The sequence below is a fragment of the Eschrichtius robustus genome, chromosome 1 (genome assembly GCF_028021215.1).
Source record: "Eschrichtius robustus isolate mEscRob2 chromosome 1, mEscRob2.pri, whole genome shotgun sequence".
In the NCBI taxonomy this organism is placed as follows: domain Eukaryota; kingdom Metazoa; phylum Chordata; class Mammalia; order Artiodactyla; family Eschrichtiidae; genus Eschrichtius; species Eschrichtius robustus.
This window is the reverse complement of record NC_090824.1, coordinates 35,273,473-35,289,514: the sequence shown is the minus strand read 5'-3', so window position 1 is coordinate 35,289,514 and position 16,042 is coordinate 35,273,473. Positions and strand designations below refer to the sequence as shown.

The 16,042-nt window shown below is 33.6% G+C and overlaps 1 protein-coding gene across 2 annotated transcripts in view; it reads left to right on the top strand.

Moving 5' to 3' along the window:
• The window catches only part of GPHN (gephyrin), a 632,089-nt gene that overhangs the window by 118,880 nt on the left and 497,167 nt on the right, over positions 1-16,042 (top strand). For both annotated transcript variants that reach the window (XM_068543944.1, XM_068543950.1), the window contains exon 2: positions 2,505-2,583. In XM_068543944.1, coding sequence (XP_068400045.1) covers positions 2,505-2,583 — 79 coding nt within the window. The remainder of the gene's footprint in view (positions 1-2,504; positions 2,584-16,042) is intronic.

Here is a 16,042-nt window from a genome sequence, read left to right as displayed (position 1 = left end):
AAGAAACTTTATGAGAACAAATTTTATGATATAATATAATTTCAATATTAGTTCAACGCAACTGGAAACCAACTTTTCTTATAGTGTGGCATCATTTTATTTTTTTCCTTTTGGCCCTAATTAGGAAATGGTGTAATAAGCATTTGTGTTAAAATTATGAAGAGCAGAAAATTTGTCTTGAATCAACAGGTTGAGATCAGTGTCTGTTAAATATGGAGAGAAAATTATATATTGATCAAAATTACTTCATTGTGAAAAAAAAACGTGGGGGATATCTTTTTGGAGTTAATAAAAAAACTGCAAACTTGATTTCAACTTCAGATCCTTTAAATGCATCATTATATACATTTTTCATTTATATTAGAGGCAGATTCAGATTTATGGAGCTTATAATTTTGAGCTGTAAGAAAAGGGAATATAAAATCTAAATAAAATATTAGGTAATGGATCTTTGAAAGGAACAAGGCAAGTGTTATATTCTTCTTGCTCTTTATGAAGATTCAAAATGGCTAAGAGATACATAATAAAACTGTTAAATTGAAGTAGGAAATAATCACTTAATATTTATGCTAACAAATACAAAACTTTTATATGAGTAAAATTTTATTTCACCTTTAATTTTGGGATGGATATTTTATCAAGGTATAGACTTAGATTCTAGATTTTCCCCCAGCATTTTAACTATATTGTTCCATTGTCTTCTGTATTCCATAGTTTATGTTGGACTCTCAACTGTAAGTTTTATTGTTTTTCCTTTGAAGGTGATGTGTCCTTTTTTTTCCCGTTGCTGTTTTTAAGATTTTCTTCTTATCTTTGATTTTCAGCAGTTTGCTGAGGGTGGTTTTCTTTCACATTTTCCAGTACAGGGTTGGCTATATTCCCAGAGTCAATGAGTAATGTATTATATCAGTTTTGGAATATTCTCAGCGGTTTTTTTCTGAAAATATTGCTTCTTCCCCATTCTCTCTCTCCTCAACTACAATTACATTAGCTGTTTGATTCCAACATGTCTCTTATGCTCTGTTCTTCTTTTTTTTTTTCCTCTTTTTGCTTTAGTTTGGATGCTTTCTGCTGATCTCTTCAAGTTCACTAATCCTGTGTTTTGCTGTGTTGAGTTGGCTAAAAATCCACCCACAGATTTCTTAATTTCAGATACTGTATTTCTCAGTTCTAAAATTACTATTAGATTCTTTTTCACAGATTTTAATTCTCTCTTGAAATGTGAAAATTTTCATCTACTGTGAACATTTTTTCTATATCTTCTTTAACTTATGGTTTTCTTAAAGTCCTTGTCTTCTAATTCTGTATTATCTGTGGGTTGGCATATACATTATTTTTTAACTGGTTATTGGTCACATTTTGTCCCCTTTCCTGTACTTTGTAACTATTATTGTATACCAAATACTGTTTATCATAGGATCATAGAAATTGATGTAAATGTTATTTTCTTTCAATATTATATTAGAAAGAAATGATTCAGTGTTAACCGTCCCAACTCAACCACAAATTGAGCTGGGTGGTTTGAGTGACAGCTTTAGATATACTCAGTCTACCTCTGGTTTTAAATGTCTTAAGGGCCAGACCTATTGTGTTGCAGTTATTCCTCTCTGCTGTGGCTTTGTACTAATGTACTGTGAACTTGGTGGAGATTTTACCCTACCATTTGCCTTCTGCCCCCTTTTACTCATCTCCCCTCTCACGGTGGGATGCTTGATTGAGAGCAAATATCTTGAGGGGAGACCTATTGAAATTCTGACTGAAAGTGGTAGGCTCCATCTGTTGTAATGTGACTTTAACTCCTAATCACTTCTGCACTGCAGAAAACATTATTTGCCCTGTGTCCCATTCTCTTCTCCTCCCCCCAGAACTTCTTGTGCAGTCCTAGGCCTCAGCAAATCTCCCAGAAGAAAACTGTCTGTCTTGTGGGTCCCATGGGATTCCAGTCTGTCATTGCCCGCCCAAGAGCTATCACAAACTATGCTGGTTTCTCTTTTCCCTGGTAGTGTCCCTCTGTCTGGTTCTTACGTCTAGATGGTAAATCCTCCCAGTAATGAAACAATCAGGAGGCTCAGCTTACCCAAGAAGAGATAGCACTTTTCTCCTAGTTTATCCTTTTTGTATCCAAAGTTCTCCATTGTCTTTAAAAATATGATTTTGGGGGATAGTTTATCTTTTTTTTTTTTTTTCTACTTGTTGTGGAAGCAGTGACTTGCCACTATGGACTGGTAAATTAGTCTTGTAAAAGTAAAATAAAATTCAGACCCATATGTTTATTCTTTTATATATTGTATTTATATAAAGCCTGTGTGCTTAGATTATTGATTTATTATTGAATGTTAATATTTGCTGTTTAATCTACCAGGCCCAGAAATTGATCATTCTTGTTTAGAAAAACCCTATCCAGAGAACCAATTTTAATTTCAAAATTCCTTTTGGACAGTAGTAATTTAAATGAAATGTAAACAAAAATTGATTTTCTTTTTCTTTCCCCTTTTCCTGTTTAGTGAGTGATAGTTGCTTCAGGAATCTTGCTGAAGATCGCAGTGGGATAAATCTCAAAGATCTTGTACAAGATCCTTCTTTGTAAGTATTTGGTTTTCAGTATTAAGTGTAAATTAAAACTTTATGATTTGTGTGACTTTTTCCAGAAGAGTTGTAACAGAACTGATTTAAGGTTGAGTAATTTCTTGTTTTCTAACAATTTGTGTTACATATCGTGAAGCACATAGAACAGTTTGAACAGAAGTGAAGTTATGGAACACTTTCTGTTTAGAAATTGAAGAGATTTTAGAAGAAGAGATAAAGTTGTGATTAATGATTGACTTTCAAAGAGTATCTACTAATGGTTGATGATATCTTACCAATTTGGCAGTAGATAGTAGGCAGGGAAGATAATTAGTAGTTGTTTTGCTTGGGAAGGCAAGATTGAATTTGTTTACATTAATTTTAAACTTTTTTGAATAATTTATAATAATCATTTGTAAGTATAATTACAAATGTAAAACGGTTATTTGTAATAACAATATACTTGACTGTATTGAATATATTTCTGATGTTTTACATTAGAACACTATATGTAGCACAAGATTTTTGAACAGTTTTGTAGGTTTCAGTTTTTAATGTTCTTGCTCATGAGTCAATTCCATTCTTTATCAGAACATATTTCATATCAGAATATAGTGTCACTTTCTATTTCTATTTCGTGAATCAATTTTTTTCAGTTTTATATTAACTGCAAATCATGCATACTATCTTCTGTAGGAAAATATCCTTCCAGTAATATCACCTTTTATTAAAAAAATATTCAATACTAGTTAAGCCCTGGGCAGCAGGGAAAGAAAATTGAGTGTTGGCAGATGCTTTCTTTATATTTGATATTTAATGCATTCAGTAAAATATATCATAACAAAAAATTACTCTTCCACATCAGATGTAATCTATACTCATCCAAATTTTACTAGTAATTCATTTAAAATTGTGTGAGGAATAAAACACAGGAGTGTGTTGAAACTGAAGGTTATTGATTTCGTAATGATTTTCCAAGTCATTAAAAAAATATAGTTGCAAGACAGAATGGTGAAAATGATTGAATATTGAAGTTATTGTAATGAACTCATTATTGTAATGAGTTTCGAAATGAGTTTCCAATCCCAATTCTCTAAATTTTTTTTCTTTTTTTAATGTCTCTCTTTTCCTCATTCAAAAGGATTGTCAATATTCCTTCTCCATGATTTTTATTGAAATGAAGATTGATAAGTTGTCCTTTCAGTTCTATAAATATTTAATGAAGAATAGAATTGTTCTATGTGGATATAAATATTCCTAGTAAATGAATATTGAATAACATGTGCATGAGGATATGGGAAGAAACTTTACAATATCATTGAAAGATGTCACCCATTTGAATGGATAAAATACATTATTCCATTGTGTTATTTGTAAGGTATATTTTTGGTACAGTGGGATTATATATCTTTTTAATGCAGTCTTTTTGGAAAAAAATGTGCTTATATGGACTTCAATAATATAAAAGCTGCAGAGAATATACTTGAAAAATGGATCATAATAATGAGTTGTAGTGTTTTGAAACACTTTGGTACTTCTTCCTAGAATGTAGAATAATATTCATAATGTAACCTATCACTAAAATAGGAATTTAATCTTAGAGAAAATTTCTAAGAGAAGTTTATCTCAGATCACTACTGCATTGAGTGGACAAAATAATTCTACGTCTCTGTTTTAAAGTAGCCAGATATCTTAATTTAACATCATTCTCTTAATTTGGCATTCATCTCTTGGCATTAGTCTTGAATGTAAGAATTCAGTGAGCAAGAATTTGTCTTTGCCCTTGACACTTGGATTTGGAAAGACCTTTTTTCGTAATAAGAATTGTCAAAATGTACTATTAATGACTAATTCATTTTTTAAAGATATATTTCTTACTTGCTGAAATTCTGTAGGGAAAGAAATGCCTGGTGTGGAAAACTAATGTGTTTTTTTCAGTTGTTATGATGGGAAATATTTTATTCTGAGTTACTATTCTATAGCAATATTAACTTAGTACATACCTTAAGCCAGCTACCAGTTTTCTGGCGCAGACTCCCAGACTCTTGATGTAATTCTTTACTGTTTGTTCATCAGTTCATGTACACTACTTTTTGGTTCTATATGAATTGTTTATGTTGTAACATAAAGTAGAAAACATTTCGGAAATAACTTTTCTGCAAAAATCCCCTCAAAAAATAACTGGCATTTGATGAGTACTCCTGACTAGTGTAAGGGTTGCTAAAATTGTATAATATGTTATTTTAATAAATGTTCCAAATAAAAAATATTATTAGAATAAGATATGTGTGTTGAATGAATGCTCTATGTGTTAATCTGCCTGGCAGATTTGTATTATGCTTCACCTACATGAGCTCCTGATACTGAAAGGAGTTGATGTGTGAAGAAAAATTAAGTGCTGTGTTTCAATCACTAATGCTGTACGAAAGGAAGACAGAATAAAGAGAGAAGGAAAAAGTAGGTTGAGAAGAACCCAGGCTAATCTGATCAATATTGATACTCAGAATGGTGTGGAGAGTGTCTTAATCAGATAAATGTGCAGGTATGGAATATCTGTGGACAAAGTATAGTAATAAAACCAAGTTGTATGTGTGTATATGTATGAATGAATGAAGTTTAAGAGGTTTACTGCCTCAGAGGAGAGCAAAAGGGCAGAACCAAAAGTGACTAATTTATACTCTTATATCTATGGCAAGCTAATGGAATAATGTGATAGATCCTCTGTAGTTTATCTAAACTGTGTATAGTACACAACCCAAGATTTTTAGTAAAATCATTGTAGTGAAAGTAATTATTGGGCTTGAGTGAACTGAGTGAGCTATATTGTGTGAACATGATGAAGGAGGGATGCCATGGGCGGAGAAAAAAAAATAAAGTTGTGAATCCCTAAGCAAGACTTTCTGATCTTGTTACTAACTTTTGATTTGATGTAATAATGAGGGCAGAATCTGACTTGTGGCAAGGTTGTGGTGAGGGGAATACATGACAAGCTCTCTTCTTTGGGTAGTTACTCTAAGAGTATTTGTTTCTGTCGTAGTCTTGTAGGTGTTACGTACAAGACCAAGTAGAGGAACTTGACTTTCACTTTTTGCTAATAATGTGCCTAAAGGTTTGTTTGAATTAGTAATTTGCATGCGTGTTAAATTTTGAAATAAACAATTTAACAGTTTTACTTATCTTCTATTTATGATTATAAACATTTTAAGAATGATTTCCTCTGCTGTATGTATAATTTGTCAATTTGAGTTGTTTTATGAGACTTCTTGTATTAGTTGTGGTCTTCAATGGCACATTGAAAAGTGTTGTCAAATTTAACTTGATGTTATATTAGAAATGTATCTAATGTGATACGTAATTTTCATACATACAAGAAAGTATTAACATGGTATAATTAATTTTGTTCACTTTAAGTGGAGGGTTATGTGCTATTTAAATCATAAAAATTTTTACTTTTTCTTGTTATCTATGCTGGAGAGATGACTATTATATGAAAAAGAGATACTGTATATAGCATACTTTCAGTTACATCAGTTGTGTTCTCTATAGTGATAATTCTCAAAAATGCTTTCAAATTTCTATTGTCTATTTGCTGAAGATGAAAGATAAAACATATTACGATATTTATGCTTTAGATTTGTTATTGCTTATTTATAAACTATTTAGCAGAGATAATTATTTGAACTCAGATTCATTTATAGAAATTATTAAAAGCTGTTTAAGAATCAAAAGAGGAAATATAACATAAGAATGAAAAGGACTAACAGAAATTGAATACCTGTTTGTGCTACTCATTGTGTTGATGCTGATTGTGTGTGTGTGGGGGGTATAGATGGATGTATCTTGTTTGTTTAATTTGCAAAAGCTGTTAAAAATTTTGGTGCATCGTAGATACGTGATATGTAAATCAGAGGAGGAATTGTTTAATTCATAGAAGAATTGTCCATCTCTGAATACTAGAAATATAATTCATAATGTAGGATATTAGTAATTTTCTTTATAGGGCAAATAGGGAAGGTTTATATTCCTTGAAAATTTTGCAAAACATGAAAATTATGCCAGTCTTTGTTGTTTTTCTTTCTGTTACTCAGAATGTATTTTCAATTGCTTCAGTAATGTTAAGATTTTGAAAAAGATTTTACCAAATTACGACCTCTTGTGATTTTTAAGAAAGGGTGATTCAATAAAATAGAAGAAATCTTAATTATAAATTCTGGATAAATTGTATTATGGATGAGGAAATACTTCTTCTTGTTAATATTGTTAGTGTATTTTTTTTAATTGTGGTAAAATAAGCATAACAAAATTTACCGTTTTAACCAACTTTACCATTTATAAGTGTACAGTTCAGTAATGTTAAGTATATACACACTGTCGCAGCCTGTCCCTAGAGTTTTTCATCTTGGAGAACTGTAACTTTATACCGATTAAACAATAACTCCCTATTTCCCCCTCCCCCCAGCCTCTGGCAACTACCGTTCTTTCTGTTTCAGTAGTTTTGGAATACTCTAGGAATCTCATTAGTGGAATCATGCAATATTTGTCTTTTTGTGGTTGGTTTATTTCAGTTAGCACAATTGCTTCAAGGGAGTTCCAGCATGTGTCAGAGTTTCTTTCCTTTTTAAGGCTGAATAATGTTCCATTTTATATATATATATATATATATATCACAGTTTGTTTACTTATTCATCCATTGATGGGCACTGAGTTGCGTCTACCTTTTGGCTGTTGTGAATAATGCCGCTCTAAACGTGGGTGTGCAAATATCTCCTTGAGACCCTGGTTTCAATTCTTTTGGATATATACCCAGAAGCGGAATTGCTGTATCATATGGTAGTTCTGTTTTTAAGTTTTTGAAGAACTTCCATAGTGTTTTCCATGGTGATTGCACCATTTTATATTCCTGCCAACAGTGCATAAGTGTTCCAATTTCTCCACTTCCTCACCAACACTCATTTTCTGTTGGTTTTTGTTTTTTAATATAGTAGCCATCCTAATGGGTGTGAGGTGATATGTTCTTGGTATTTTTAATTGAACTTCACTTCTTTTATCTTTAATAATTTTGATGCAGCTCATCTAGAGAGTAAAGAAAAATAAAAGGTACTCTCTCTGTTTGATTATTATGATACTTTGGTACCTTGTGAAGTAAACTGTGTTACTTATTCAGTAAAATAGAAATTCTTTTCACTATCATTACAAAGATTATAAAGTACAGATACATCCAGGGTAATTTCATAACAATATCATTTTAATCAATTAATCTTCCTTGTTATGTATTGTATTACTCATCTTGTATTAATACTGCTCTTTGTTATACCTAATTTGTAAAGGATTGCTTTTGGGTAAAAAAAATTTTCTTATTTAGTTAGAAGGTGCCTGATTGGAAATGCAGCATACTAATTAAATAATAACAAAAACCTGCTAGTTGAAATGTATTTTGATAGTATAGATCATTAGTGTTTGATAATGGCATTTAATGTTTAAGAACAAAGATAAAATTGGACAAAATAGTTGTATCTGATTATAAATTTCTTAGACATGAAAATTTTATTTACCTTTATGTGCTTCTTTACATATTTTACCACCTTTGGTGGAAGCTATTCTTTTCATGGTCCTGAAACACAGCCTCATCCCCCTGAGTATGTATACTTGTCTTCACACTACAATCTGATTGAATGATATTTTGGTCCCTTGGATCATGACATTAAATATGAAGGAAAGGCAGGATTGCCGTCTGGAAAGCAATCATATCTAAATATAGCCTGTACTTATCTGCTGGTGTTAAGACAGGTTGCTGTGGTGAACTGAATTTCTTAAAAGTGCCAGTCATCAGAGGATAAACAGTGGTTTTTGAAGTGGTTATTTTCCATAGAGCTGTACATTCTCATACTGCAGGTAGATGATTTTAGTTAATGTTTTTTACGGCTTATTGATTAAATTTCAATTTTAATGTTTTTTATGGCTTGCTTATTAAATTTCAATTTTAGAGTATCTTTGAGACCTTTAATATATTTTTAAAAAAATATCTCTCTTTAGCTTTTCTTAAAAAATTATTTTATTTTTGGCTGCATTGGGTCTTTGTTGCTGCATGTGGGCTTTCTCTAGTTGTGGCGAGCGAGAGCTACTCTTCGTTGTGGTGCATGGGCTTCTCATTGCGGTGGCTTCTCTTGTTGTGGAGCACTGGCTCTAGGTGCGCAGGCTTCAGTAGTTGTGGCGCGCGGACTTATTAGTTGCGGCGCACGGGCTTAGTTGTTCTGTGGCATGTGGGATCTTCCTGGACCAGGGCTGGAACCCGTGTCCCCTGCATTGGCAGGCGGATGATTAACCAATGCGCCACCAGGGAAGTCCCAAGAGACTTTTAATTATTAAACAAAATATAAGAGTTTTTATATTGTTATCCTTTGTTTCTCTTAAGATAAATTTCATTTGATGTGGAAATGATTTTTCCAAGGACAGCATTTTAAACATTATTGATCATTCATTTTGCTCTGCTGCCAATAGTTCTGCTAAATCGAAGACAGACACCAAAGCTGTCTTGTCTGTAATAACATCTCTAACTGTAAGTTTTTATCATTTTTAATGAGGTTCCTTTTTGGATTATATGGTTATTAGACTGTAAAGTGTATATTTGGACAGTACAGCTTAATCTAGGCTGGTGCTAAGGTATTATGGTACTGTGCTCTATGTCAGAACTGCAAATCCAAAGACTTTGGATTATACTTTACTTTTAGAAGACTTTCTGTCATTTCCATCATTCCGTACATTCCTGAGAATGTATATTGCAGTTTTTATGGGTTCATTTGTTTAAAAATTTATTTAATCAAAACACTAGTAGAGGACTTCCCTGATGGCGCAGTGGTTGAGAATCTGCCTGCCAATGCAGGGGACATGGGTTTGAGCCCTGGTCTGGGAAGATCCCACATGCCGCGGAGCAAATGGGCCCGTGAGCCACAACTACTGAGCCTGCGCGTCTGGAGCCTGTGCTCCGCAACAAGAGAGGCCGCGACAGTGAGTGGCCCGCGCACAGCGATGAAGAGTGGCCCCCGCTTGCCACAACTAGAGAAAGCCCTCGCACAGAAACGAAGACCCAACACACCCAAAAATAAATAAATAAATAAATAAATAAATAAATAAATAAATAAATAAATAAATAAATAAAGTTACATAAAAACACTAGTAGATGTTCATCTTACATTCTTCAGCAGTTAGGTTTAATTGACATTGTTCTTGTAATTAAGGAACATATGATTGAAGATGAATAATATCTGAGTTATCTACCTGAGGCATATAGATGACCAATCCAGTATTAGAATTTTTTAATGAAATAAATAATGTATTGTTTTAATTAGTTGATTCTTTCATTTTCAGGGTACAGACACCTAAGTCAAACTAGCTTAAAAAGCTAGTTTGTGATTTGATTGGCATATGTAACTAAGGAGTACTTCTCAAGGAATCAAGAAAGAGTTTCAGAAACCAGATCAAGGGTGGGAGCCTCAAAGAAGAGAATTAGAGAGTTTGTGCAACTGGGTTTGTTTCTCTCACTTTCTGTCATCATCTCTTTTGGTTTTTCTTGGCTTTATTCTCACTTACGGCAGTCAGGCTTTCTCCATGAAATGGGCAAGATGGTTGATAACTTACTCTAATTCCCTTCCTTCTAGCTCCATGATCTCTCTTCACTTCATCTCTCAAACATAAAATCTCATGGAATAATTCCGATTTTGTTAATCTGGTCATGTGCCCAAACCTCAGCCAATCACTGTGGCCAGGGGTATAGGCTATCTTGACTTACCATTCATGGGACAGATGCCTGTGGTCAGAATGGTGGGCTACCCTAATTAAATGAGAGAGAAGATAGTCCCAGAAAATGAGTGATAAAACTAAGAGATGTCTAGTGTATTCAGTCTCAGCTGTTAATTTAAGGACGAATGTATACATTGTCAAGAATTGTTATTATTTTAAAACAGAACATTTTGCTTGCCTTCGCATATCATCTCAATTAGATAGGTATTGGTAGTAATAGCTATAATAATTTTAAAGGACTGCATAGTTCAGTTAATTGATAATAGTTGTTCCCTATTTCCTGATATTATTGACTGTTTATGTAGTACACACACACAAACGTGAAATGACTCAGATGAATTTATTACTTTAATTACAACTGGCTAGACAGCAGGTAGAATAATAGCAGATTATTTCTATCTTTCCATACTTTCTTCTTTCTTAAAAAGAGAAACTTTACCGCTGTCAGTCAAAAAGGGAAAAGGAGTCAAAGATTCTCATTCCCCTTTCCATTATAATACCTTAACTGAGGAATATTATTATAGAGGCATATAAAAGTTAAATGGGAGCACTGACAAAGTATTTTAAAAAGAGGTGGTCCTTGAAATGAAGCTTTTGTTAAGGGAAAAAAAAGCAGGAAGGGAGGGAGGAAAGAAGGAATAACAGAGAGAGAGAGAGAGAATGATTGATTATGAGAATGAATAGAAACTCCAGGGGTATGTTACGCTTTTTAGAAACTCAGTTTGGCTGAAGATGAATGAGAGTCTACGAGATTAAAACTAGTAATTAAAACAAAGTTTTGATATCCATGTATTTCATTTATCAAGAACACATTGATACATCTGACACTGATGGCCAGAGTGAAAAAATGAATGATTGCATTGTCTACTTATATTAGTTTTATATTGCCGTGTAACAGATTACCACAAACTTTCTTAAAACAACACGTATTTATTATCTCACAGTCAAGATTTTGGGCACAGTTTAACTGGTTCCTTTGCTCAGTATCTCCCAAGATTGCAATCTAAGTGTTGGCTGGGGATTGCATTTTCATCTGGAGGCTTGACTAGGGAAGATAGCTCCAAACTAGTTCAGGTTGTTAGCAGAATTTGTATCCTTGTGTTGTATGACTGTATATCCTGCTTTTTGCTGGGAGTTGGCTAGTTTCCTTCTGCACCTTCCATCATCTTACGGTCTATTGCCTACTACATTGAAATTTCCTTTTCTGCATGGGAATCATACTCAGTTTAGCTCTGTCAATTTAGAGATGTAAAACCTAAAGCTCAGCTGAGTTGTGATTTATCTAAGGTCCTAAAACTACATGGTGATGGGCCTCCTGACAACCAGGCATTGTGTTCTTTCTACTCCTAGCCTTAGTTTTGACTTTCTTGGTTTTGTTCTCACATTAAAAAAAATTTTTTTTCCAGTTTTATTGAGATATCATTGACATACAGCACTGTATAAGTTTAAGATCGACAGCATAATGACTTCACATTTGGTTTTAGTTTGTATTGCTGAGTTTATTAAAAGTATGATGGAATAACATCTTAGCACTGGCCACCTAGGAACTGACATTAAAATGTTTGAAAATATTTTTTTCTATATGGCTTGTAGGTATATGACTTTTGATCATTTAATTGTTTTCTCACCATGAACTTTTATATATATATATTTTTCTCAGTTTTTATTAGGAGGAGGAGGAACAGAATTTTTGTTTCCTTTGGTTATGGTTTATGTTGGTATCTGCAGAGACTAAACGTGAGATTGAAAGTGAGATTTAACACCTGCAAAGGAAAAGCCTCAATGAAATAATGACAGTTGAGTCCTATATATGAACTCCTTTTGGATTTTTCAGTGGAAGATTGTTGGTTGTTGGTTGGGAAGACAAACAGGCAGGTAAAGAAGCTTGCTAATCAAAAGTCTGCCTGAGTATGCTTCCCTAATGAGTTTCCTAAGAAACACCTGCTTGTGACTCAGCCCACATTAGGAAGAAAATGACAAAAGAAAAGCTAGGAGAGACCCGTTTATTTCTTTTCTAGATGTTTTAAGAGTTTAAAGTTTTAAAATACTATTCTTTGAGAGTAAGGAGGATTAAATTACCTTTACCCAGCTGGGAAAATGTCCACAATACTAGACAATTGGGCAGCAGTTTAAAGGAGACTAGCCCTTGCTGCCCCTTCTTTCCACTCCTACCTGGTCAGTGTGGTGAATGTTAACTACCCTAATCTTTTTTTACCCTCTGAGAGAAATTAAATGAACGTTAAGAAGGAAGCTGAAATTTTAAATTTAGGGTAATCCATTTAGGGAGGAAGGCTGGTTGAGCTGATTGAGCTTGGGTTTTTTCCTTCCTGGAGTCCTCTATGATCTCCCATGTGCTCCTCCTATATGTTGCCTAAACTTCTATCATAGCTTTTTACACTATATTACCATTGTTTGTATATGTACTGTCTGTATTTCTCAATAGATTATAACTTCCTTAAGGGCAGAGACTGTTAATGTTTAATCTTATATCACTACCACCTACCACAATAGACCCAACCAGACATATTCCTTAAATAGTTGAGTGAAGGAATGAATGTGTGATTCAGTGACTTAAATGAAAGAATGGGTAATGGAAAGAGTCAGAGAGTAACAGACTGAATGTATAGTGAATATACATTGGCAAAACGTGCTTTTTCCCCATTCTTCAGGCAGTTCTAACATTCAGCCCTTTATTGGTGTTCAATACAAAAGTTTACTCTCTGGTGACCTAATAGCTGTATTTAAACTTTGATCAGTATTGGTTCCTTCTGCAGCCTCAGTATCTTTCTAAGTGTGTATGAGATAAATGAGAGACCTAACTCCATGAGCAAAAGGATATGACGAACTCACTAATCCCCATGGTTTTGATTTCTAGGCACTTGCTGTTTAGAATACTGAGAAGATATCACCAACAAAGGATTCCATTTTTTCCTGATGAAATCGAGGAAGATCCCTGAAAGCATTTTCAAAATTGAATCTATTTTCTGAACAGTTCACTTTGAAAATAACTCTCATAGCATAATTTTGTAGAGGAAAAAAAATATTTTGAGTAATTCAGTCTTACTTTAACTTGTTTCTTAAAAGACAGTAATTTAAAAAGTAAGTTAAGATAGTATTTTTCTTTTTGTTCTGTAAAGTTGTATCTTATCTTTCCCTCTTTTATAAATAACTAAGACCATAGTCAGACTGGACAAATATTTGAGTTGCACTTTGTGAGGTGAAGTGACATTTATATTCTGGTCAGAGTTTCACTTAGCCACCTTGCATTGAGTGCAAATTTTTATAGTTCACTTAAATTGGAAGCAAAGTGATATTAAGTTGACATTTTTTAGCAGAAAAAGATGAAATGTAAATAGGGTACTTTTTAATACTTAGTTTAAAACATTCTTTTCTCTATAATTAAGTCAAGAATTTAGAAGTGCTTAAAAAACAACTAGTGAATATTTATTGAGTATATACTATGTGTCATTTAATATGGTAAGACCTGCAAAATAATGGTAGATAAAGTAGGCATGGTCCTTGCCATAATTTGGGGGACAGTTTTTAGTAAAATGGACTTCAGGTTACTCTTTTTGTTTCCAGAATACCTTTATAAAGGACAGTGGTTTGGGAAGGTGTCAGATATTGCTAAAAAGATGTAATCCAAAGGTCAGTTGTGTGTCCTAATAAAGTATATTACATTCTCAAAAGGGTAGAATTAGATCATTTGTTATATATGTTATTTATAACTTTTAAATTTAGTTATTTCATTGATTTATTCAGACCAATGATTTAGTCAGGATAATTGGATTTGAGAAAGCCATCCAGAATAAGCTGTAGTTTGTCAGTGCCTCCCTTAAAGTGTAATGGAAAAACTGAACACAGTGTTTTAGATTTGATCTGGCTATCACCGAAGAGATTAAGACTTGCTGAAATTGTTTGTTGCGCTTCTAATTCTTTGTGAATTTACTTTAACTTTTTTTTTTTTGGAGGGAGTGGGGAGTAGGTAGGGAGCCTGAACAGAGGCATTATCCTCCTTTCCTAAGGATCTTTTTAATGTCTAGACAACTTTATTCTCTATTGAGATCTAAATCGTATACCATACAGTTCGTCCATTTAAAGTGTACACTGTAATGGGTTGTTTTAAAATTTTTATTTTGTATTGGAGCATAGTTGATTAACAATGTTGTGTTAGTTTCAGGTGTACAGCAAAGCTATTCAGTTATACATTTACATGTATCTATTCTTTTTCAAATTCTTTCCCCATTTAGGTTATTACAGAATACTGAGCAGCATTCCCTGTGCTATGCAGTAGGTCCTTGTTGGTTATCTGTTCTGAATATAGCAGTGTGTACATGTCAATCCCAAGCTCCCAATCTATCCCTCCCCTCCACCCTTCTCCCCTGGTAACCATAAGTTTGTCCTCTAAGTCTATGAATCTATTTCTGTTTTATAAGTAAGTTCATTTGTATCTTTTTTTTTTAGATTCCACATATAAGCGATATCATATGATATTTGTCTGACTTACCTCACTTAGTATGGTAATCTCCAGATCCATCCATGTTGTTGAGGTTGGCATTATTTCATTCTTTTTAATGGCTGAGTAATATTCCATTGAATATATGTAACACATCTTCCTTATCCATCCATCCATCGATGGACATTTAGGTTGCTTCCGTGTCTTGGCTATTGTAAACAGCGCTGCAGTGAACACTGAGGTGCATGTATCCTTTCGAACCACGTTTTTTTCTGTATATATGCCCAGGAGTGGGATTGCTAGATCATATGGTAGCTCTATTTTGGGTTTCTTAAGGAACCTCCATGCTGTTCTCCATGGTGACTGTACCAATTTACATTCCCACCAACAGTGTAGGAGGGTTCCCTTTTCTCTGCACCCTCTCCAGCATTTATTGTTTGTAGACTTTTTGATGATGGCCATTGTGACTGGTGTGAGGTGATATCTCATTGTAGTTTTGATTTGCATTTCTCTAATAATTAGCGATGTTGAGCAGCTTTTCATGTGCCTCTTGACCATCTGTATGTCTTCTTTGGGGAAATGTCTATTTAGGTCTTCTGCCCATTTCTTGATTGGGTTATTTGGTTTTTTGATACTGAGCCACATGAACTGTTTGTAAATTTTGGAGATTAATCCCTTGTGGGACACATCATTTGCAAATATTTTCTCCCATTCTGTGGGTTGTCTTTATGTTTTGTTTATGGTTTCCTTTGCTGTGCAAAAGCTTTTGAGTTTAATTAGGTCCCATTTGTTTATTTTTGTTTTTATTTCCATTACTCTAGGATATGGCTTGGAAAATATATTGCTGCAGTTTATGTCAGAGAATGTTCTGCCTATGTTTTCCTCTAGGAGTTTTATAGTATCTGGTCTTACATTTAGGTCTTTAATCCATTTTGAGCTTATTTTTGTGTATGGTGTTAAAGAATGTTCTAATTTCATTTTTTACACATAGCTATCCAGTTTTCCCAGCACCATTTATTGAAGAGATTGTCTTTCATCCATTGTATATTCTTGTGTCCTTTGTCGTAGATTAATTGACCATAGGTGCATGGGTTTATTTCTGGGCTTTCTATCCTGCTCCATTGATCTGTATTTTGGTTTTTGTGCCAGTTCCATACCGTTTTGATTACTGTAGCTTCGAAGTCAGGGAGCCTGATTCCTCCAGCTCTGTTTTTCTTTCTCAAG